This window comes from Oryctolagus cuniculus, chromosome 1 (assembly GCF_964237555.1).
Source record: "Oryctolagus cuniculus chromosome 1, mOryCun1.1, whole genome shotgun sequence".
NCBI classification, from domain to species: Eukaryota; Metazoa; Chordata; class Mammalia; order Lagomorpha; family Leporidae; genus Oryctolagus; species Oryctolagus cuniculus.
This window is the reverse complement of record NC_091432.1, coordinates 234,760,364-234,782,839: the sequence shown is the minus strand read 5'-3', so window position 1 is coordinate 234,782,839 and position 22,476 is coordinate 234,760,364. Positions and strand designations below refer to the sequence as shown.

The following is a 22,476-nucleotide window of genomic DNA, read 5'->3' as shown; positions in this document are numbered from 1 at the left end:
TGGCCCGCAGCCCTCCCACGCCTCCGCTGACCGGCTCTCGCTGCTCGGGCCACGGCGCTTGTTACTGGGAAGGAGGCCGGAAGGGGCTGGGAGCCCCGGAGAAACTGACGAACGTCGGGAGCCACACGGCCCCAGCCCACGATGTCTGGATGAGATCCAGCAGATTTTCCCCGTGTCTGCTGTGGCTCATTAACTTGGATAAACAGGTGGAGAGGCTGGTCCAGCGTGGGGAAAACCCAGGCCATAAATCAGATCACGCCATGGTCCACAAGCCCCTTCCGGCTCCTCCTCCCTCGCCCACTCCCCCCCAACCCGGGGCTCATGGCAGCCGCCTCCGCCCGCCCCGCGCCCTGTTCTTCCAGGCCCCGCCCCTCCAGCTGGGAGCCTCGTTCCTGCACTGGGCACCTGTTCTCGTCTCTCTCGCTTCCATGTCTCAGTTGTGGGGTCACCTGTCAGAGGGCTCGCCCCAGACCAGCTCACCCACCAGACCTGCCCTGGCTCGTGCATTTGTTATCTAGTTGACAGTTGGCTCTGCCATCGAATGCCGGTGCCACGAAGGTGAGAGTGGCCCAATGCTGCTCTCAGTAGTCACTTGTAGAAAAGAAGGGGACTGAGAGGGAGAGAGGAGGGACCGAGTGCCGAGAGCAGGAGCACAGGAGACAGAGAGATTAGGAAGATCCGAGGAGCTACACTGTTAATAATTGGGGGCATCGTAAATTAGGCTACAAGTGAATCCACAATAAATAAAGGGAGTGAAGGGATGGGGTTGCAGGGCAGCGGAGGGAAGGCAGTTGCCCCCACAGATGGAGCACTGGCCAGCTTAGGTAAACGAAGAATAAAGTCATGAAAAACACCCCCTCCACCTCACTCTCACACCTTATGTAAGAAGTGATTCAAACTGGGGCTGGCGCTGTGGTGTAGAAGGAAACGCTGCCACCTGTAGCGCCAGCATCCCCTATGGGTGCTGGTTGTAGTCCTGGCTGCTCCACTTCCCATCCAGCTCCCTGCTAATGGCCTGGGAAAGCAGCGTAAGTCGGCCCAAGTGCTTGGACCCCTGCACTCACATGGGAGACCTGGAAGAAACTCCTGGCCCAGCCCCAGTCATTGTGGTCATTTGAGGAGTGAATGGAGAATCATGACAGAAAATCTGGCAGCTGGGGAACAGTGGGGAGGGGGCACTCTGGGAGATCTCTGTGGTAATGGAGCAACTTTATATCTTGTGTTGCAGAGAGCTACACATGTGGTAACATTGTAAAAACTAAACACACACACACACACACACACACACTCACACACATGAATGAGTGAGTCTCAGACTGGTCATGTCTGAATGAAGTCGGTGCATCAGATCAGTGTCAGTGTTTTGCTTTTCCCTGTGCACGAATAGAGTATTGGGCAGGCCGGACACAGCATAGCAGATCTCTGCTCTTCTCTTAACTATTTATTTATTTGAAAGGCAGAGCGACATAGAGACAGAAAGAGAGAGAGAGAGAGAGAGAAGTCTTCCATTCGCTGTCTCACTCCCCGAATGGAAGAAACTGCAAGACCGAGCCAGGCTGAAGCCGGGTGCCAGGAACTCCATCCGGGTCTCACATCGGTGGCAAGGACCCCAAGGACTTGGGCCATCTGCTGCTGCTTTCCCAAGTGCATTAGCAGGGAGCTGGCTCAGAAGCAGAGCAACTGGGACTCAAACGGGCGCTCCAATACGAGGTCCTGGTGTTTCAGCAGTCTCAACTTGCTGCACCACAATGCCAGCTGCTTCTCCACTATTCTTTTTTTTTTTTTTAATTTATTTTTTGACAGGCAGAGTGGACAGTGAGAGAGAGATACAGAAAGAAAGGTCTTCCTTTGCCGTTGGTTCACCCTCCAATGGCCGCCGCGGCCGGCACACCGCACTGATCCGAAGCCAGGAGCCAGGTACTTATCTTGGTCTCCCATGGGGTGCAGGGCTCAAGCACCTGGGCCATCCTCCACTGCACTCCCGGGCCACAGCAGAGAGCTGACCTGGACGAGGGGCAACTGGGACAGAATCCAGTGCCCCGACCGGGACTAGAACCTGGTGTGCCGGCGCCGCAGGCGGAGGATTAGCCTAGTGAGCCGCAGCGCCGGCCCTCCACTATTCTTACAACTTCCTGAGAATCTAGACTACTTAAAGATTACATATTTGTAATACAATAAAGAATTTACCACTAATTTTCTACTTTATAGAAAAGTATTATCAAATTATTGTCATACAAAGAAGCAATCAAAGATTATGGAACCAAAAAATGTAAGGTCAGCAATTAGCGTGGGCAGCTCGCAAGCATGCACACACATGCGTGCACAAACTTAAGTTTTTCTGGACTTTTGTGGTTTGTGGTATTTGCCAGCTTATTTATATTTGTAATTTGCTCTGATTCCTTTTCTCTTTCTAATGTGAAGTAACACCTTGAGGGTAGGAACTCTATATTGGAGCACCTGGGACCCCATCCTGAGAAAGCACACCCTCCCCCGCCCCGTGAGACTCTGGTCTGAAGCTGTGAGCTGAAGCATCAGACCCCAGCAGGCCCCTGCATCCCACTTGGCGGAGCAGGAAATTCCCCTGCACAATCGCTCAAGCTTGGGAGCCGAGGGGCTGCATCTGGGTTGATGATAAACTGAAATCTGTCTCTGTCCCACATATGACTTAGGCCAACACCTGCATTCACGTCAATACTATAATTGAAATTGTTAAGACTGTAAGTGGTATGGTAAGGATTCTAATTGATGTTAGTTTCACATCGGCTTTAGGTCAGCTTGACCCGGGAACCATGGATTCCCTTCCCGACTTTGTGGGTTTTGCCTTTATAAACCCTGCTGCTCTGGGCTTTGGGGTCCAGAGTTCTTTGGGGGCATGAGCCCCACTCTCGGCCGCCGGCAGTAAAAGACTCCAAAATTTATCAGTGTGTGGCACTCCTCTGTCAGCACTCGCTCAGGCACAATAAATTAAGTATTCTGTTTTGCGCTTAAATTCATATTCAGGATTTTGAATTTTTTTTCAAATGAGGCCCTCAAACTTGAATGAGTTTTGGGTCCACAAAACCTGCAGCTGCCCCTGAGTGCAGGTAAGGTTTTTCATTCCAAGAGAATCTTATGCACAACTTCATGCTAATTAAAATGAAAGACGAGACAAAATGGATTATATTTTCCACCAAAATATAAGAGATCAAAATTGACTAAGGTCCATGTACAAGCCTTTATTTTCTTAAAGGCTTTAGTTTACTTATTTGAAAGGCAGAGTAACAGAGAGAGAGAGAGCGAGCGAGCGAGCTTCCATCCTCTGGGTCACTCCTCAGATGGCCACAGTGGCCAGAGCCAGGGCAGGCCGGAGCCAGGAGCTTCATCACTTGGCCATCTTCCGCTGCTTTCCCAGGCCGCCAGCAGGGAGCTGGACCAGAAGAGGAGCAGCCGGGACCTGAACCAGCGCCCGTGGGATGCCAGTGCTGCAGACGGTGGCTCTACCCCGCACTCCACAGTGACAGCCCTCTGCGGCTTTCTGCCAGGAGCTGCAGGGAGTTGACATGGAAGCTCCTGGTTCTTCACCCTCACTGAAAGCACGGGGAAGCTGCAGCCCAGAGAGAGGGCAAGAGGCTGCCCAGGGCCACACGGCTCCTCCCAGTGGCACAGCCTGGGCTCCCTGCCCTCCGGAGATTCCGGCTGAAAGAATTCGCATCAGCTGTCACGGAGCCCAGGGCGGTTGAGGCTGAACAGGACTGGCTGGCAAGCCAAGTGCAGAGAAAGGTCAAGTCCGGGGCCGGCTGTTCTCCAGAGGACTCCGGGTTTCCCAGACTCTGTCTTTGCCCTGCTTCCCGATCCCCTCTCCTGGGCCCCCAAGCGGGAGCTAAAGCTTTTTTAAAAAATGCAAATCCATTCCTGTCCTTGTCAACCCCCACCTGTGGCTTCCCATTGCCTGTAGGTACTGGGGCCTCCATTCCAGCCCCTGTCCTGCCTCCTCCCCACCCAAGCGGGGTCCCTCCCTCAGCCCTGCTGGCTGTGTCAGCACTGTGCACACCGGGGGTGCGTTCGCAGCCACCATCATGCATAGCATGACAGCATCTCGGTCTGTGCACTACCTGCGGTGCCCCGGGGCACACCGCCAGCGTGGGGCTGGGTGCATTTCCCAGCAGGCTGGGTGAGAGCGCGTGTCCTCACAGTGGCCAGGGCAGCATCTGCCTCGCCCAGCTGCTCCAGGCTCCTGCTCTGTGCTGGGCAGGCGAGTTAACCTGTGCCTTCCCACAGATGGCTCCCCCGGGCTTCTGAACTCTGCACTGGGCCCCATCCCTGGGGGGTGTCCCCACCCACTGGGCCCCATCCCTGGGGGGTGTCCCCACCCACTGGGCCCCATCCCCGGAGGGGTCCCCACCAACAGCAGCGAGGGCTTCCACCCTCCATGTTGCCCGTTACTCTGGCACTAGTGCCCAGTGGTGGGCTCGCCTACAGGCTCCTGGGCGCCACCTGTCCTGACCATTGTGACCGCTGCGGGTGGGAGTTGGGGGTTGGCAGCTGAAATCCTGAACAAACCCTTTGCTGGTCTCAGGGCAGGAACCTCTCGGGAAAGTTCTTCACCTGCCCGACAGCATCAGAACTGAGTGGAAAATGGGGACTGAAACCAAACGCCATCACGGGGGAGGCCTCCAAGAAACCTCCAATTAGCTCCATCAGAGCCACCCTCGCTGCTTTGCCATTGATGCCCCAGACCAGGCGTTGATCTCGGAGCACGGGAAACGGGAATTATCATTTGCGAACGTTAGGCTGCCACTTGGTGCGCGCGGGGGATGCGGGCTGACAGCCCCGATGCGCCATCGCCGCTCCCTGCCAAGAGCGCGCCGGGGATTAGAGGCGCCCTTTCATGCCGCCCGCCCGGCTTCATCTTCGCTGCTCATTAAAACTTTCCGCAGCCGCAGAACTTGGCGCCGAGGACCCGAGGCCCCTCCGAGGGACTGAGGCGCGCGGCTGCGGAGGGGTGTTTCAGAAGGGAGACGGCGCTGACAAACCGGATTTTAGTGCGCGCTCCGTTCACAGCCGGCTGAAATAATTGGTCATCAGTGACTACTAATTCGGTTTAGTAGCCAGAGGCGATTTTTTTCTTCCTGGAAAATCAATGACAGCGCGGAGGTCTGTTCAACGCGAGGCGGCTCAGGACGGCTCCTTATTTGGCTCTTGATGCTTCTTCCAGTTGGAGACAGCTATTTTGTTAAAATAAAATTAAAATCCATCTCTAACACGCCAGCAGGCGGCTGCTCCCAGGGGGCCGGGGAGGCGCCCACGGGGCTGTGAGCCCAGGAAGGGGTGGCTGGCGGCCTCCGGGGTGGGCTGGTCTGGGCGTGGGGGCAGGGGCGGGCTGGGCACCAGCGATGGGGCCACCCAAAGAGACCCCCCGTGGCTTGCACCTCCTGGGGACGGCGCCCAGTGCCCGAGGTGGCTCCTGAGGCTGCGCTTACATTCCCGGAGACCTGGGCACCTGCCTTCCTGCTCCCGGGCCCGAGGCGCCCGAGTGAGCGCGTCTGTCTGGCTGCCAAGCGGCTTCCACGCTTTTCCCTCACGGCCAAAGCTGTTGGTTTTTTTCCAGCAAGCGGTTCTGACCAGCCTTGCACCCTCGGTACCCCGATGCTGTGCGATCCTTCCTGGCATTCCTGCTTCTTTAAACTGAAATATTGCTCGAGGTCACTAAAGACTCACATGCAGTTTTAAGATGTAACAGAGAAGTCCTTTGTGCCTGTTGTCCAGTTCTCCACCACGGCAGAATCTTGCAGAATGGTGGGCCAACGTCACAAGCCGGATACAGGCCGACTGCCTCTGGTCCCGAATGCCCAGGACCAGGAGTGCTGAGCCTTTTAGATTTTTCTTCAGATTTTGAAATATGTGGGTGAACATAATGAGATATCCCGGGTTAGGGTCCAAGTGTCAACAGGAAACGCATTTACGGGACTTTCTATGAGTACTTTAGTGCACCTGCTTTGGACCGTGCCTCGCCACGTCAGGTGTGGGATTGTCCACGTGTGGTATCCGGACAGTTTTGGATTTTGCGGCGTGTCGCATTTCAGATGTTCAGATCACGGATGTGTTGAGGCTGATCTTACGGTTGTGCTCACGTGTGTGTGTGTGTCCGTGTGACTTGATCACATGTCTGCTCCCCGGGACCCACCCCGGTCAGGACACGGAACCTCCCTCTCCACCAGGGGCCCCACGGGCCCTTTATAACCCCTCCCCCGCCCCTGCGTACTGAGTGTCGTACTGGGAAGCCGACCTGATAGGCGCTGCTACATCACTCCTGCTTCATTTATAAGGAAACGATGAGCTCAGTCAGATGAAGAAATTTGCTCACAATCAGTGCTGGATGACTACTGCGCTAAAGGGGCCATAAACAGCGGATTTTAGGGCATATCTGGCCTGCACACGTGCCTAGTTTGGCATGTAGCATTTAAAAAACTCCTAGGGACCAGCACTGTGGTGTAGCAGGTAAGACTGCCATCTGCAGTGCCGGCATCCCATATGGGTGCTGGTTCAAGTCCTGGCTGCTTCATTTCCCATCTTGCTCCCTGCTTTGGCCTGGGAAAACAGTGGAAGATGGCTCAAGTCCTTGGGCCCCTGCACCCATGTGGGAGACCCAGAAGAAGCTCCTGGCTCCTGGCTTCGGATCGGCACAGCTCTGGCCTTTGCAGCCATTTGAGGGGTGAACCAGCAGATGGAAGACCTCTCTTTCCCTCTCTGCCTTTGCCTCTCTTTAACTCTACCTTTTAAATAAATAAATAAATATTTTTTTAAAAAAAACCTTCTAAACTATCAATTTTTAAAATTCGGAATAATTTACATAAAAATCCAAACACCCAGCTTCCCTTACTGATACCTCAGATTATCCGTAACTGGCACAGGAGCCCATGTGTCAGAATGTCCTCAAGTCCAACACAGGCCCCACCGCTCCCTATTGTCCCCTACAGAGCCAGCTCCCCCTTCACCCGCCAGGCCTCAGCAGCCTTGTGAATGTGTAACCCTAGCTGGAAACCTTCTAAACAACAAACATACCAGGCGCTCTCTTTTCTTTCTTTCTTTCTTTTTTAAGATTTATTTATTTATTTGAAAGTCAGAGTTAGAGAGAAAGACTTTTTCCATCTGCCGGTTCTCTCCCCAGATGGCTGCAATGGCTGGATCTGGGCCAGGCCAAAGCCAAGAGCTTCTTCCGAGTCTCCCACGTGCGTGCAGGAGCCCATGGACTTGAGCCGTCCTCCACTGCTTTCCCAGGCACATTAGCAGGGACTGGATTGGAAGAGGAGCAGCCGGGTCTTGAACCGGTGCCCCTGTGGGATGCCGGTGTGGTGTTACAGGCAGTGTCTTTACCTGCTACACCTCAACATGGGTCCCTCTCTTATTTTTTAACTGAAGTGCCCTATAGCACTGGGGAGGGGGTGCCCACCCCAGATCCAGCTGCCCCGGAGCCAGGGGACAAGGCCTCAGACTGGGTGGGGACCAGCATTTTTACACCACCTCTGAGGGGGAACAAGAATTGCCGGGGAATCTGCACCTAGCAGGCATGCGCTCCCCACCTGCAGGTGACCCGGGCTCACGGAGTCCCTGGCACACACTGAGGGTGATGGGTCTGGGCCTGGCCTATGCAGAGGCCCCCGCACCCGCCAGCCCCCAGCACAAAGATGTGTGTGTGTGGGGGGGTGGTCAGCTCTGGCTGCGTGGTAGGGGGTGCTGCAGCTCCTGCCCACCTTAATTGCCCTGCCTCAGGGCTGGGGCTGTATGGGGGCAGGGGCAGTAACAGGGCGGGGCTGGGGGGTTGTATCTGGGGGCAGGGGCAGTAACAGGGCGGGGCTGGGGGGTTGTATCTGGGGGCTGGGGCTGTAACAGGGCGGGGCTGGGGGTTGTATCTGGGGCTGGGGGTTGTATCTGGGGGCAGGGGCAGTAACAGGGCGGGGCTGGGGGGCTGTATGGGGGCAGGGGCAGTAACAGGGCGGGGCTGGGGGTTGTATCTGGGGGCAGGGGCAGTAACAGGGCGGGGTGGGGGTTGTATCTGGGGGCTGGGGCTGTAACAGGGCGGGGCTGGGGGTTGTATCTGGGGGCTGGGGCTGTAACAGGGCGGGGTGGGGGTTGTATCTGGGGTCAGGGGCAGTAACAGGGCGGGGTGGGGGTTGTATCTGGGGGCAGGGGCTGTAACAGGGCGGGGTGGGGTTGTATCTGGGGGCAGGGGCTGTAACAGGGCGGGGCTGGGGGTTGTATCAGGGGGCAGGGGCAGTAACAGGGCGGGGCTGGGGTTGTATCTGGGGCTGGGGGCAGGGGCAGGGGCAGTAACAGGGCGTATCCCACCCACCACACCATGGCAGGAGGCTGAAGTTGATCAGAGTGAGCACCCAGCCCGGCTGGTCCTTTTTAATTGTTTGCAGCTCCAACACAAAAGCTCCTGACTTCCCCTGTGCCATTTGGTAACAGTTTTCACCAGGGTGAATTCAATTAGCAGTTCCCACCCCGGAGCCGCAGGGAGGAGGTCAGGAGGCCGGCAGGGTGGGCAGCAGCCGCTTGGCAAAGCTGAAATGAAGCTGGTTGAGAAGGAAGCACCTTGGACCACTCGGAAATCCACCCTGCGGGGGAGACCCTGGCACCGGGCGTGAGGTGAGAACCACACGGGGAGCCCTGCCGGGAAAAGGCCAGCGGACAGGGAGCTGCAAGAGCCAGCTCTCGCCAGCTGGGAGAGGAGCCATTTCTGTGGGCCTCAGTTTCCCCTTTCCACAGGTGATCGTGGGTGCCCCAGGAGGACAGAGGGCAGAGCCTCTGCGCACTGTGGCCCGACACTGGCAAGGCAGGAAAGCAGGCGGAGTTGGGGAGGGGGCTTGCCGTAGGGGGTCCCTGTCTGACAGCGACCCTGCTAACGCGGGACAACACCAAGGATTCCACACAGGAGCACCAGGTGAGCAGGAGGCTCTCACAGGGGGATGAAAAACACTTCGGAGCCCAGGAAGAGGGAGATGGGTCCGTCGGAGGTGGCCCAGGGTGACAGGTGCGCAGGCACAGCAGTGGCGATCTGATGGTGCAGCAGAGGGGAGAAAGGCGGGTGGAAGCACGCAGGCCCAGCCTCAGGAAGGTCCCCGGGGAAGGGGCCGGGGCGGAGGCAGGGGCGTGGAGGGCCTGGGGTCTATGTTGCTGCATTTGCTCTAATGATGAAAGGAACAGAGGCAAACACTGCCGGGTTTGTTCAATGCAGGAGGCGGGTCCGTGGGAGTTTGCTGTGCAGCTTCCGAGCTGGCCTGTTTGCTTGGGACGTTCCCTGAGAGGCACCCAGAGAGGAGGGGGAACAATGCCTGCAGTTGTCATGGTTACTGAGCAAGCCCGCCCCGACTGCCCAGAACCCACCAGCAAGGCTCAGGCATCCGCGGGAAGAAAGGGTCCTGCATCCCCAGCCCGGCTCTGGGTCAGGTTTTAGGGGCTGGGAGTTCGAGCCAGCGTGGGAAGTGCCGTGAGACAAGTTCTGATGGGGGCTCTAGCCAGGGGTCTTCCTGGCTTCTGTAAGGAAGAGACCAGAGAAAGCGGGGAGGGAAGGGCCCAGGGGCACCGCGTGGGGTCAGTCTGGCCAGGAAGACCGGAGCGGCTGTCGCACACAGCGCTGCCACTTTCCCTGTCTGGGAAACAGAGAGATGGGAGAGCGGGTGCCCACAGGATGCTCTTGGGGGACCCTGTGAGGTTCGGGGGTGACGCACCCAGAATGCTGCTTGCTGTGTGGGAGCTGCAGACGCAGAAGCTGCTGTTCTTGCTACTCACAACTGCCCAGCACCAGCGCTGCCTCCGCCTGGCTCCAAAGGGCTGCTGGCCGGCTCCTCTGTGTCCGAGACGCCAGAGGAGCTGAACCCCCCTCGCCCCAGCACCTGCTGTGAGGGCCACAGGCACCCAGCGTGCAGCAGGGCTCCGCCCCCACCCAGGCGTGGCCCAGCTCTTGGAAAAAGCACAAGCAGGCCCAGAATGTGCGTGTGCGTGGGATGCACCGGGGAGGCCCTGGGGAGGAGCGGCTGGGCCAGCCTCATTAGCGCTGACCTTGGCACCCAGCCGCTCCTGATGGATGGGGTTTGGGCCTAGAGGGGCCCCCGGGGGAGCCACGGTCCTATCCATTATGGGTCCATCCACGCCTCCCTGAACCCTCCCCTGCCATGGACGCCACGAGCGTCGGACTGCGAATAAATCTCTGTCTGGGCTGCAGGAGAGCGGAAAGGCAAAGCAAGAAAAATGTCTCCGTCGCGGCTCCGGTGACAAAGCCACTGTGCAGCTGGGACAGTGTGGGCGAGGACGGAGCAGGAGCAGCCGCTGTGCTTCCCGGGGTGGCTGGGGGCAGGGTGGGGGGCCGGGGGGGCCCTTCCACTCCCTTCTCTCAGCACCATCGCTCTGCCAGGGCCCCTTGGCACTAACCTCCCTCGAAGTCCAGATCCAGGAAAGCAGAGGGACCCCCCGAGAAGAAGGGACCCCTGTGGGGCCAGTTTAAGGTGCGTGGCTGGCAGTGGCATGCGGGTGCGAGTGCCAGCCACGCCTGCGCCACAGGAAGATTCTGTCCTGGTGGTGCAGTCGGGGGCGGGGGGCGGCACAGTCGGGGGCGGTGCAGTCGCGGCTAAGGGGAGGTGTTGAGTGCCTCCTGCACTGGTCCAAGGGCGTGCTCACCAGGCTTGGCTGCTGATTGCTGGAGCCGGGGTTTGAAGCCAGACTCCCCCCCCTTTCCCACCCCTGCACAAGGCCACCTGGACCGTGGTGCAGGGAGCTCAGGACGAGAAGTGACCTCCTCACCCAGGGCCTCACTCTGATCCTTGGAAATGCGCAGCCGTGGGGAGGGACAGTGGCTCTGCAGGGAGATGGGCCTCGAATCCCAGTGCTGGTGGCTTCGGGCTCAGTTTCCCCGTCCATAACTGGGGCTCTCGGTCCCCATGTGGCAGACTCTGAGTGTTGAATGAGACGACGCACGCTCAGTGAGGGCTCTGCTGATGTCAGACTCTGCCAGCGCCAGTTCCGCACCCCCAACCCCCGCCCCTGCTGGTCTTCATTTTGTTCTTTGCAGCCCCTCCCTCGTCCTCACAATGGCTCCAGTGGCTTTGTCTCCTCTGCAGGTTTTCTCACCCAGCCAGGAAGACCTGGTTTTGTGCAGGGTAGTCCTCCCCTCCCCCTGTCCCACCACCATCCCCGTGGCATCCCTCCAGGCAGGCTCCTGTTTGTAGTTTTAAACCCGATGCTCTGATATGACCCCAGCAGCAGGAAGGAGCAGGGACGCCCTCTCCATGTTCTGCACCTGCCCCCTTCCATTAATGCGGCCAGGAGTACAGTCCTGCGGGAAGGGCACATGGCAGAGTCCGCTGGATGGCACAGGAATCTTTGTTTCCTCGTCTTCTTTCTGGGGCCCAAAAGGGTGGTCCCTTTGCTCTCAATAGCTCTGACTCAAGGCCACACCGGCTTTCTCCCCAGGGAATCTGAGCACCCATTAGGAGCCAGTCATCTTCACGGAACTCTGACGATGACAGAGTCCCAGAGTGATTGACAGCTGCTGCAGTCAGTGCTCCCCGCCCCCCACCCTGACAGATTTCGCGACAGGCGGTGGGTGCGGGAAAAGCTTGGCCAGGCCCGGTGGGGTGCACACGGCAGGCAGGTGGCTCCCAGGCCGGGGTCTTTGCGAGAGCTGCAGGCTCCCCCTCGTGGTCAGCCCGGGGCTCGCACAGCTGGGGGTCGGGCCACCAAGAACGAAATCCCAACTTGGCGGGCCCTGCAGGAGGTGCCCTGTGGGCGAAGGGGTTGAGGAGCACTGCACTGGAGTTGGGGTGGCCGGCTTGGATTTTGGCTGTCGGTTCCAGAAGACACAAAACGACCCAGAGTGACGGATGGGCCCCTTGTCAATTTGTAGAATAAGTCAGCCTGGCAGAGAGATTCAAAACACCTGTCAGGTGGTGGACTTTTTTTTTTTTTTTAACAGCCTGCAAAAGTTCCCCCATCATTCACGTCTGTCAGCGTCGGCCGGTGATGCATCTGGTAGCGGGGGAGCTGTAGCCACCAGTGGAAGGGCGGGAGGAAGGGCCGGCAGCCCAGGCGACTTGTGGCACGTGCTGTATTTCTCCGTGGTCTGAATGCTTTCTGGCACCGGATCAGGGGCGATCTACACCGGACTACCCTGCGGTGGAGGCCAGGATCCCCTCCCTCCATCACATGTTGCTCTTGGCTTTCAATCTCAGATCCCGATGTGGTCATTCGTCCGTGCAATCATTCAGCAAACGCTTCCTGAGGGTCCCTCCAGCAAAGGTGCTATGTCTGCGCTGGAGGGGCCAGGGTGAGCAAACCCAGGCCTGGAGCGCCCCGTGCGTCGGGAGTTGGAGATTCTGGGGAAGGGAGGAGCCACCGCAGGAGAAGGTGACAGAAGCGACACAGCGAAAGCTGAGGGGCTGGCATCCTGGTGTAGCAGGTAAAGCCACTGCCTGTGATACTGGCATCCCATGTGGGCTCTGACTCGAGTCCCGGCTGCTCCACTTCTGACCCAGCTCCCTGCTAATGCACCTGGGGAAGCAGCGGAAGATGCCCCAGTGCTCGGGCCCATGTGGGAGACCTGGATAAGGCTCCTGGTGTTGGCCCCTGGCCATTGTAGCCATCCGGGAAGTGAACCAGTGGGTGCAGGATCTGTCTGTCTGTCTGTCTGTCAATACATATATAATTATATATATAATATATATAATTCCAATTCCAATATAAAAAACCCAGACAGGACAGCCTACCACAACGTCCTGTCTCAGCTCCCCCTCTGGTTCGGGAAAACGGGCAGCCTCTCCACCTGTGTCACTTCCACCCTGGTGTGTGCTAGGTCAGCGCCACGGTCAGCGTTGGGCACACAGGCCAGACTAATCCCCACCCAATCCACAACAGCCACACGTGGGTGACTTCCCCCCATGACCCCATATCCCCTCCTCTGCAGGAGGGGCACAGGAGCGGGCCAAGCCCCTACTCACCGGGATGCCCGGGGCTGCTGAACGAGGCTGCACTGGCGGTACCGGCGCAAGGTCGGGGGTGTAAGAGCAGCACACGGCTGCCCCCAGAAGTTCAGAGTAGGGGCCTCCCACCTGCCATCTGGCCAGCATCACACACAGACCTTCAAGGGATCCTCCGGCGGCATTCTGCCTCCAGTGTGCTGTGAGGCTTCCCAGCAGGGTGCTGGGGGAGCCCAGCGCCCCTGGAACACACAGAGAGCGCCAGCTGCTCTCTCCTGGCCACCCCGGACTCAGCCTAATCGAGGACGGCCGGAGCAATTAGGAGCAGTAACAATTAAGACACACGGAGGGCATGTGCACATTTGCAAACGCTTATTAAAATGCATCAATAATTAAGTGCTTCCCTAATAGTTACATTTCTGGCCTCCAGACAGATCTGTCTACCGACCCCGGGTCGCAGCGCCCTCTGAGTGGTTCAGATGGCTTCACACGCTGTCATGAGGATGTCAGACTCGCCCTGGACTCCGTGCTGAGGGCTGACAGCGGCACGGCTGGGAGGGAGCACCTGGGCTCCCCAGAGATCCACGCCTCACAGCCACGCCCTCACCTGCCCTGTCCTGGCGGTGAGAAGTGAAGAATGATAGATGGTGCAAGGTCGCGCGTGTGCAGAACGCCTGCCCTGTGTGGCTCAGTTCACAGCAGCTCTGGGTGGTGGTCTTGGGTGCGTGGGGGGGAATCAAGACCACCAGTCAGCACCCGTGGGTCCAAACTCAGGGCCTGCCTGGAGCAGGGATTAGTGAAGAGCAGAGTCTCAGTCCAAAGGCGGCTGTCTCTCCCCCCACCCCAGCCCTGGAGAGTTGTGGCGGGGGTGGGGTGCACACCCCGTAGCTCAGGCTTCTGCTATTTCAGGAGTAGTTGGAAATGCAGGTGGTGGTGGTGGTCTTTTCTTAGAGATTTACTTATGTATTTGAAAGTCAGAGATAAAGGGACGGGGAGAGAGACACAGAGATCTTCCATCTGCAGGTTCGCTACCCAGATGGTTGCCAAAGCCAGGAGCCAGGAGCTTCATCTGAGTCTCCATGTAGGTGCAGGGGCCCAAACCCTTGGGCCATCTCACTGTTTCCCCGGGGCATGTTAGCAGGGAGTGGGATCAGAAGCGGAGCAGCTGGGACATGAACTGGCGCCCACGTGGGATTGCAGGTGGCAGTTTAACCCGCTACACCACAAGGCCAGCCCCAGAAACTAATTTTTTAAAAATATTACTGCATGGGCCAAATACGTTTGGGACCACCTGTCCACTCGGCCCCGGTTCCCAGGTGATGGCTCAGATCTCCGACCTTTTAGCCACAAAAGCCCCTGGGTCGACAAGTACCTTCCCTGGCTGGTGTGGGTCCGCAGCCCATGGGTGTGCACAGCAGACAGGAAGGGAAGGAACAGTCCCAAGGCAGGGGATGCAGGTGGGTGCACAGGAGCCCTCCGATGGCCCTGGGAGTGACGGTGGGGGCTGGAGGGGTGCGGTGGTCAGGACTGCCCCTCACACCATGGTGGCCACCACCCTGCTGGCTGCACCCCTAACGTAGAGGGAACCTCAGTGTATTTAGGTGGAGATGGGACTGAATTATTTTTTTTTTAACACAGTTGCGGCTGGGAGTCAGTCACTTGTTTCTTTGTTTACTGCAGCAGCCGCGGGTGTCATCTGGGTTTTTAACAAGCTCTTAAAGTCAGGGAACGCAGACCGAGGCGGCGTGCGGCTCGGCCCCATAACTTTAAAGTAATAGCCCCATTAGGGGAGGGGCGGGGGTCTGTCACTGGGCCTCTGCACCGGGGGGCCGGGGGTGGAGGCCTTTCTGGGCAGGTCGCGCTTCGCGGTAAAAGCTTTTCCAGCGGCCACTTAACCTCCATTTACGGAGAAATAAAGCGGAATTGATGCTGATTTGGGCCTGCTCGGGGGATATTTCTGTCCCATAAAGCCCTTTTGCCTGCAATTTGCGGAGCTGCCCTGTCACATCGGCACGGGCGGCCGCTGATCAAGATGAAGCTTTATGGCCACAATATTTGCTGCTAACAGCAACCTAATGCAGCATTTTCATTTCTGCGCAATTAATGTTAATGTCTGCTACGAAAATTGTCATTAAATACCATTTTAAAATCCATTCAATTTGCATATGCAAAGCCCATTTCCCATCGCAGAGGATGCGGCCAGCACTCCATCACGGCTTCTCCCCGGGACCGCGGCGGCTCTGGTTTACGGCGGTGGCAGATTTTATATGGAGGTCCCAGTGCTAATGGATGTCCTTGGCGACCCCAGGCGTGATGCGATGGAGACCGCAGCCCCTGGCAACAGAAGCCAGGCCTTTGCACGGCCCCAGGGTCCCCAGGAGGCAGAGAGCGGGGACAGGGAGCCGGCCAGCCCGGCGCTAGACCTGGCTCCGGCACAGCTTGCCGGTGTGACCTTGAGAAGCTCTGGTCACCTTTCTGAACCTCTTTTGCACCCCCTCTTTTTTTTTAAGACTTATTTATTTTATTTAAAAGGCTGAGTTAGAGAAGGAGAGACACATAGAGAGAGGTCTTCCATCTGCTTGTTCACTCCCCAAATACAGCAATGGCCAGGGCTGAGCCAGGCAGGAGCCAGGAGCCAGGAGCTTCATCTGGGTCTCCCACGTGGGTGCAGGGTCCAAGCACTTGGGCCGTCTTCCACTGCTCTCCCAGGTGCATTAGTAGGGAGCTGGATCAGAAGCAGAGCAGCTGGGACTCAAACTGGTGCCCACATAGGATTCCAGCACTGCAGGTGGCAGCTTTACCCAGCACGCCACAGCACTGGCCCCTCCCCACCCCCCCCTTTTTTTTTTTTGACAGGCAGAGTGGACAGTGAGAGAGAGAGAGAGACAGAGAGAAAGGTCTTCCTTTGCCGTTGGTTCACCCTCCAATGGCCACTGCGGCCGGCGCACCGTGCTGATCCGAAGGCAGGAGCCAGGTGCTTCTCCTGGTCTCCCATGGGGTGCAGGGCCCAAGCACTTGGGCCATCCTCCACTGCACTCCCGGGCCACAGCAGAGAGCTGGCCTGGAAGAGGGGCAACCGAGACAGAATCTGGCGCCCCGACCGGGCTAGAACCCGGTGTGCCAGCGCCGCTAGGCGGAGGATTAGCCTATTGAGCCGCGGCGCCGGCCCCCTCTCCCTTTTTAAATAAAGGGTTCTGACCAGGTGACTGCTAATGCTCTAATGTTTCATGTTTTTAAATACAAGCATCCTGGGCTGAGAATCCACACCCAGCCCTGCCTTGAAGAACTTGTGTGAGCTTGGGGAGGTCTGTCAGCCTCCCTCCACCTCTACCTCCGGGGAACGAGACAGGAACCTGCCCACGCACTACATGGGGTTCTCCTGACCACAAACTGAAATTGGCGTGGGGCTCTACAGCCTAGCCAGGGAGCAAGAACGAACTCTGAAGACAGATCGCTGGGTTGCTGGTGGAACCCATTTTTTGCACAGGAAAAATGGAAGCTTCGAGGAAGGAAGTGACAGGGAGACTTGGGGACGAAGGTGGAACTGGCAGCCCAGGCTGACCCCTGGCCCCGGGGCTGCCTCTGACACCAGGCTGCCTTGGAGACACCTGGTCACCAGCTAATGGAGTCGTCTGGTGCACCGTGTGGGCTCCCTCTTCCTCTCCTCCCTGGGTAGTGTGCAGGAAGGGGGCAGTGGGGCCCGCATTTGGTGCAATGTCTAGGACGCCACTGGGACACCCACATCCCATACGCAAGTGTGTGGGTTCAAGTCCAAGATCAACCCCCGACCCCAGCTTCTGGCTGTTGCAGTAGGCGATGGCTCAAGTGAGTGGGTCACTGCCGCCCATGTGGGAGACCCGGACTGAGGTCCAGACTCCTGGCTTTGGTACAGCCCAGCTGTTGTGTGAACCAGCAGGTGAGTGGGAGATCTCTGTCTATCTGCCGAGAGAGAGAGAGAGAGAGAGAGAGAGAGAGAGAGAAACAGTGAAGGAGGGCTACAGAGGAGGAGCCAGATCACGCAGCAAGGCTGAGGGGAGGCATGACTGGGGCTGACTTGGGCATGATTTCAGGGGTGGCGGAAGGATGGGAACGAGCCCCATCTTTCCCATGCGTCTCTGGTGGCACGGTCCAGGCTCGAGGGTCTGATGAACAGAAAGGCAACTCTGGTGGCAGGGGGATGCTTTGTGTCTACTGGGGGGAGGGGCTGGCCACGGGGAGGACGCTGAGCTGCACTGTGGAGAGTGAGCAGGCTTTCCCAGGCAGGGCGGTGAGAAAAGGCAGAGACGAAAGCCTACAGGAGCATGGGGGCCCCATCCCCAGTAAATGAGACCCATGACTGCCACGTGGTCTGGAAGTGCCCACATCAGGGTACAGCCCCAAAGCAAGGACTGGGACAGAGAGTTGTATGCCCAAGTTCAAGTTCATAGCAGCATCGTGGACAACTGAAATGTGGGGACCACACAACGACCCATGAGGGATGAGTGGGGAGACGCACTGTGGTGTGCCTGCAGTGGGATAGTACTCAGACCCAAACAGGCACAAACTGCTGCCACACGCTCCCACACGCATGTACCTGGAGGACATCATGGTTAAAAAAAATGAGCTGAGACAACAGGGCAACTGTAGGATTCCCTCTCTAAAAGGTTTCTGGAAGCATCAACTTTGTAGAAACACAATGTAGATGCTGGCTATCAAGAGCCGAGGCGGGCAGTGGGGAGTCCCTGTTAACTGGGAAGAGAAGGAAGCTGGGAGGTGGGTGGTGGTGACGGCTGCAGGCAACGTGTCCTTAACACGGTTTAGGTGGTAAAGGCCACACTATTGGGGCCACCGCTGTGGTGCAGTAGGTTAATCCTCCACCTGTGGCGCCGGCATCCCATATGGGCACTGGTTCAAGTCCCAGCTGCTCCGCTTCCAACCCAGCTCTCTGCTATGGCCCGGGAAAGCAGTAGAAGATGGCCCAAGTCCTTGGGCCCGGCACCTACGTGGGAGACTGGGAAGAAGCTCCTGGCTCCTGCTGATCAGCCCAGCTCCGGCCACTGCGGCTATCTGGGGAGTGAACCAGCGGAAGGAAGACCTTTCTCTCTGTCTCTCCCTCTCACTGTTTGTAACTCTACCTCTCAGATAAATAAATAAAATATTTTTTAAAAAAAGGCTATGCTATGTGCATCTTATCACAATAGAAACATTGGGAAAAAATAATAAAGAAGGAACGACAGAAAAAAACAGTGTGGTGGAAGATTCAAAGGAAGGTCCCTGCCTGGGCACAGGGGCGGGTCCAGGCACAGGGGAGGGCCCGGACACGGGGGAGGGTCCAGGCATGGGGAGGGTCCAGACACGGGGGAGGGTCCAGGTATGGGGAGGGTCCAGGCACGGGGCGGGTCCAGGCATGGGGAGGGTCCAGACACGGGGGAGGGTCCAGGTATGGGGAGGGTCCAGGCACGGGGAGGGTCCAGACACGGGGGAGGGTCCAGGCATGGGGCGGGTCCAGGTACAGGGAGGGTCCAGACACGGGGGAGGGTCCAGGTATGGGGAGGGTCCAGGCATGGGGCGGGTCCAGGCATGAGGCGGGTCCAGGCACGGGGCGGGTCCAGGCACAGGGGAGGGTCCAGGCACAGGGGAGGGTCCAGGCACGGGGCGGGTCCAGGCACAGGGGCGTTGGAGGACAGGTCACACACACACACACGTGGGCTCCTGTGGCTCTGGAGGAGGGCAGAGCAGCCACACCGATGGCTGAGCCGCCGGAGGGCACTCAAGGTCACTTTTACAATGATCAGTTTGTGCTGTGACGTGGCAGGTCAGGAAGCCCTGTCGCCATGGCTTTTGCTGTTTCTCCCTGCTGGCATGCAGTATCAGGACCCTCCTGGGAACAGAACCAGGGTCTCTGCGTGCACCCCGACCGCCAGCAGCCCCTGTGAACCGTGGGGGTTGATTTCACCCCTGACTTCGGGGAGGAGCCAGACTCGGGCCTGGCCAATCAGACGGCGTAGATTCCCCTGGCCTCAGCACTTGGCTCAGAGGCAGACGTGTGACCCAGGCCTGGCCAGTCAGTGTATTTCACAAACCTTAGCCACAGGGGTTGGTCAGGCACAGGGACTTGACCCCCAGCTGGACCAAAGGATCTCACAGGGAGGGCATTTGCAGTCCCTTGAGTCACAGAGAGAATTAGGAGGCAACGGCTTCGACCATTCTGCCAGACGAGGGAGAAGCTTGTGAGAGAACGAAGCCCACGCCGGCACGCACAGCCAAGACCTGGAGATGCCGAGGACATCACCGGCTGCCTGGACCCAGCTGTGCCTGAAGCTCTCCTTTGGGTTTTTCCAACAGGTGAGCCAGTGAATTCCCCTCTAGAAATGTTTGGGCAGCTGGAGACGGCTTTTGAGAGCAGGCAGTCACATTCGTCACGCACGCCGGGGGTGGGACACGGGTGCCAGGCCTGACTCAGGATGGCCCGGCCTGGGTCACGTGTTGGCCTCCAGGAGGAGGGCGCCCTGCGTGGGGCAGGCCACGGGAGCATGTCCCTAACTGCACAGCTGTCGGCTGGGGTCCATCTGACTTAACCTGGGCATCAGGGATGTGAATCCGCTAGTGGCATGGCTGGTGCCAGTTCTGGAAGAGGGAGAGTGGTTAGCGGGTCCGGGCAGAGACTCAGGCAGGAGGACCTGGGGCATGGACGGGGGAACACAGCTCTCCGAGTCCGTGCCGGTGCTGCCCTGCCCTGCCAGTTTGAGGAGCTGTGGGGCTGCAGCAGCAGTAACCAACCGCCCGGGCCTGGGCTCCTCGTGTCCGCCCTGCTAGGCTCACGGCATGGAGGTCGGCGGGGGAGACACAGACCCATGCCCCCTGTGGTGGCTGAAAGCCAGGACCACTCAGAACAGGAGCCCTCTGGGTGCCAGGCAGACAAAGGCACATGCAAAAGTTTATGGAGGAGCCGGAGCTGTGGTGTGGCTGGTTAAACCACCGCCCCCAATGCCATCATCCCACACGGGCACTGGTTTGAGTCCCGGCTGCTCCACTTCTGATCCAGCTCCCTGCTAATGCACCTGGGAAAACAGCAGAGGATGGCCCAAGTGCTTGGGCCCCTGCACCCACTCGGGAGACCTGGATGGACTTCCTGGCTTCTGCCTTCTGCTTGGCCCAGCCCCGGCATTGCTGCCATCTGGGGAGAGAACCAGCAGATGGAGACCTCTCTCTGTCTCACTCTCCCTGCAACTCTGCTTTCAAATAAATAAAAGAAATCTTTAAAAAATGTTCACAGAAAGGCACCCAGGCAATTAAGAAGTGGGGTTTGAGTTTTTGCCTCAGTTCCCAACGCAGTTTGGTTGGTGAACGTACACTCTCTCCACTACACTGAGTTCCAAGCTCCTGCATACATCTGCTTTTTTTTTTTTTTTTTAAGATTTATTTTATTTATTTGAAAGAAAGAGAGAGAGAGAGAGAGAGAGAGAGAGATCTTCCAAAAGTCAGGACTGGGTCAGGCTGAAGCCAGGAGCCAGGAGACTCTTCCGGGTCTCCCACGTGGGCTCAAGGGCCAAGCATCTGGGGCAGCTTCCACTGCTTTCCCAACCATTATCAGGGAGCTGGATGAGAAGTGGAGCAGCTGGGACTTGAACCGGCACCCAGATGGGATGCTGGCACTGCAGGCGGAGGCTTAAGCTTCTATGCCACAGTGCCAGCCCTCAATAAACAATATATTCGCTGCTTGTGAAAAACAAAAAGAGGCACCCGGTGCCTTGGCTCACTAGGCTAATCCTCCACCTTGTGGCGCCGGCACCCCAGGTTCTAGTCCCGGTTGGGGCGTCAGATTCTGTACCGGTTGCTCCTCTTCCAGGCCAGCTCTCTGCTGTGGCCCGGGAGAGCAGTGGAGGATGGCCCAAGTGCTTGGGCCCTGCACCCCATGGGAGACCAGGAGAGGCACCTGGCTCCTGGCTTCGGATTGGCGTAGCACCGGCTGTAGTGGCCATTTGGGGGGTGAACCAACGGAAAAGGAAGACCTTTCTCTCCGTCTCTCTCTCTCTCACTGTCTAACTCTGCCTGTCAAAAAAGAAAAAAGAAAAAAAAAGAAAAAGAAAAAAAAAGAAAAACAAAAAGAAGATACATTTATTTTGGTGCCAAAAAATGTTGAAATCAATGCATAGTCTTTGCATAACATGCATTTTCCCTGAACTTTTTGAAAACGCCTTGTGTGTATGCACTTCAATATTTTTGGCTCCAAAATAAACATCTTTTTTAAAAAAATTATTTATGTATTTATTTGCGAGGCAGAGTGAAAGGGACAGAGACACACACACTCCTTCATCTGCTGGTTCGCCCCCAGCTGTCTGCGAGTCTGTGCTAGGCCAGGCTGAAGGCCAGAGCCAGGGGCTCCAGCTGGGCCTCCCGGTGAGGGACGGGGACCCAGGGACTGGGCCACCACCTGCTGCCTCCCAGGATGCGTCAGCAGGGAGCTGGGTGGGAGGAGTGAGGAGTGGGGACTGGAACCGGAACCTTTCAGATGGGGTAGGGGATCCCAAGGGAACCTTATCCACAGCGCCCGCGCCCACCCCAGTGTGTTCTCTAACCTCAGGACCCGGGAACTCCGGGAAGTACCTCCGTCTTCCGAGGCGTTATCAGATCGGCAGTCACACAAGTGTTTACGATTGCAAAATTTCACGAGAAGCCTGAACATTTCACAGTTTGTACACTTTACCATGTATTAAACCTCAATAATAATAATAATAAACTTTAAAAAATGTTAACACGCATCAGTCACTGCCTATGTCCCAAGCCCTGTGCTGTGGCTTTTGTGTGCACCACGTCACTGAGATCTCGGCACCACCGTGAAGCAGGTCCCGTCATTGTCCCCACTCTACGGATGCAGAAGCTGTGCCAGAGGCCGGGTCAGCCCCGGCTGCAGAGTCACCGGGCAAGCGCTGGCCTTCCGTACCCGGGACAGCACAGGTGCCGAGGACACAGAGGAGTCCCCGCAAATGCTTAGAGATGACAGGAAGTGGTGGCCAGTGCGCAGCCCCGGGGTGCGGCCAGCAGGGCACTGTCTCCACCTCATCCCCCGCCCACCTGTGCCTTACCGTGCCCGGATCCCGAATGTCATGTTCGGAGGCAGGGAGGGCGGCTCCTTCTTCAGGCGCCGGTCGTCCTGGTCGCTGATGCGGATGTCGTTGAGCTGCCGGTACAGGAAGTTCTCGCGGGCGGTCACCAGGCCGGCCTTCACCGCCCCGCGGTTCATGGCCACGTAGTTGCGGGTCAGCTCGTGGGGGCAGGTGGGCTGCTGCTTAAACACATCCCAGTGGCCGATGGCTGAGGGAAGAGGAGACAGAACTGGGGCCGTGGGCAGCCTGGGAGGGAAGTCCCCCACGGCATGACTGGGAAGACACAGGGCTCCCCAAACCTGCAGCCTGCAATGGGGTGTGGGGGAGCAGCCCTGCCCAGCCCCTGCAAAGTTCTGTGGCCTGGAGGGCAGAACTGGGGTTCCCAGGAATTCCAGAGGCTGCCTGGGGAACCTTCCATGGGGCCAGGGTCCCCTGGCTTT

At 57.9% G+C, this 22,476-nt stretch overlaps 1 protein-coding gene across 1 annotated transcript in view; it reads right to left on the bottom strand.

The window, feature by feature from the left end:
• CFAP77 (cilia and flagella associated protein 77) overlaps window positions 1–22,476 on the bottom strand; it is a 137,127-nt gene that overhangs the window by 33,318 nt on the left and 81,333 nt on the right. The window contains exon 3 of the mRNA XM_070058346.1: window positions 22,016–22,244. Coding sequence (XP_069914447.1) covers window positions 22,016–22,244 — 229 coding nt within the window. The remainder of the gene's footprint in view (window positions 1–22,015; window positions 22,245–22,476) is intronic.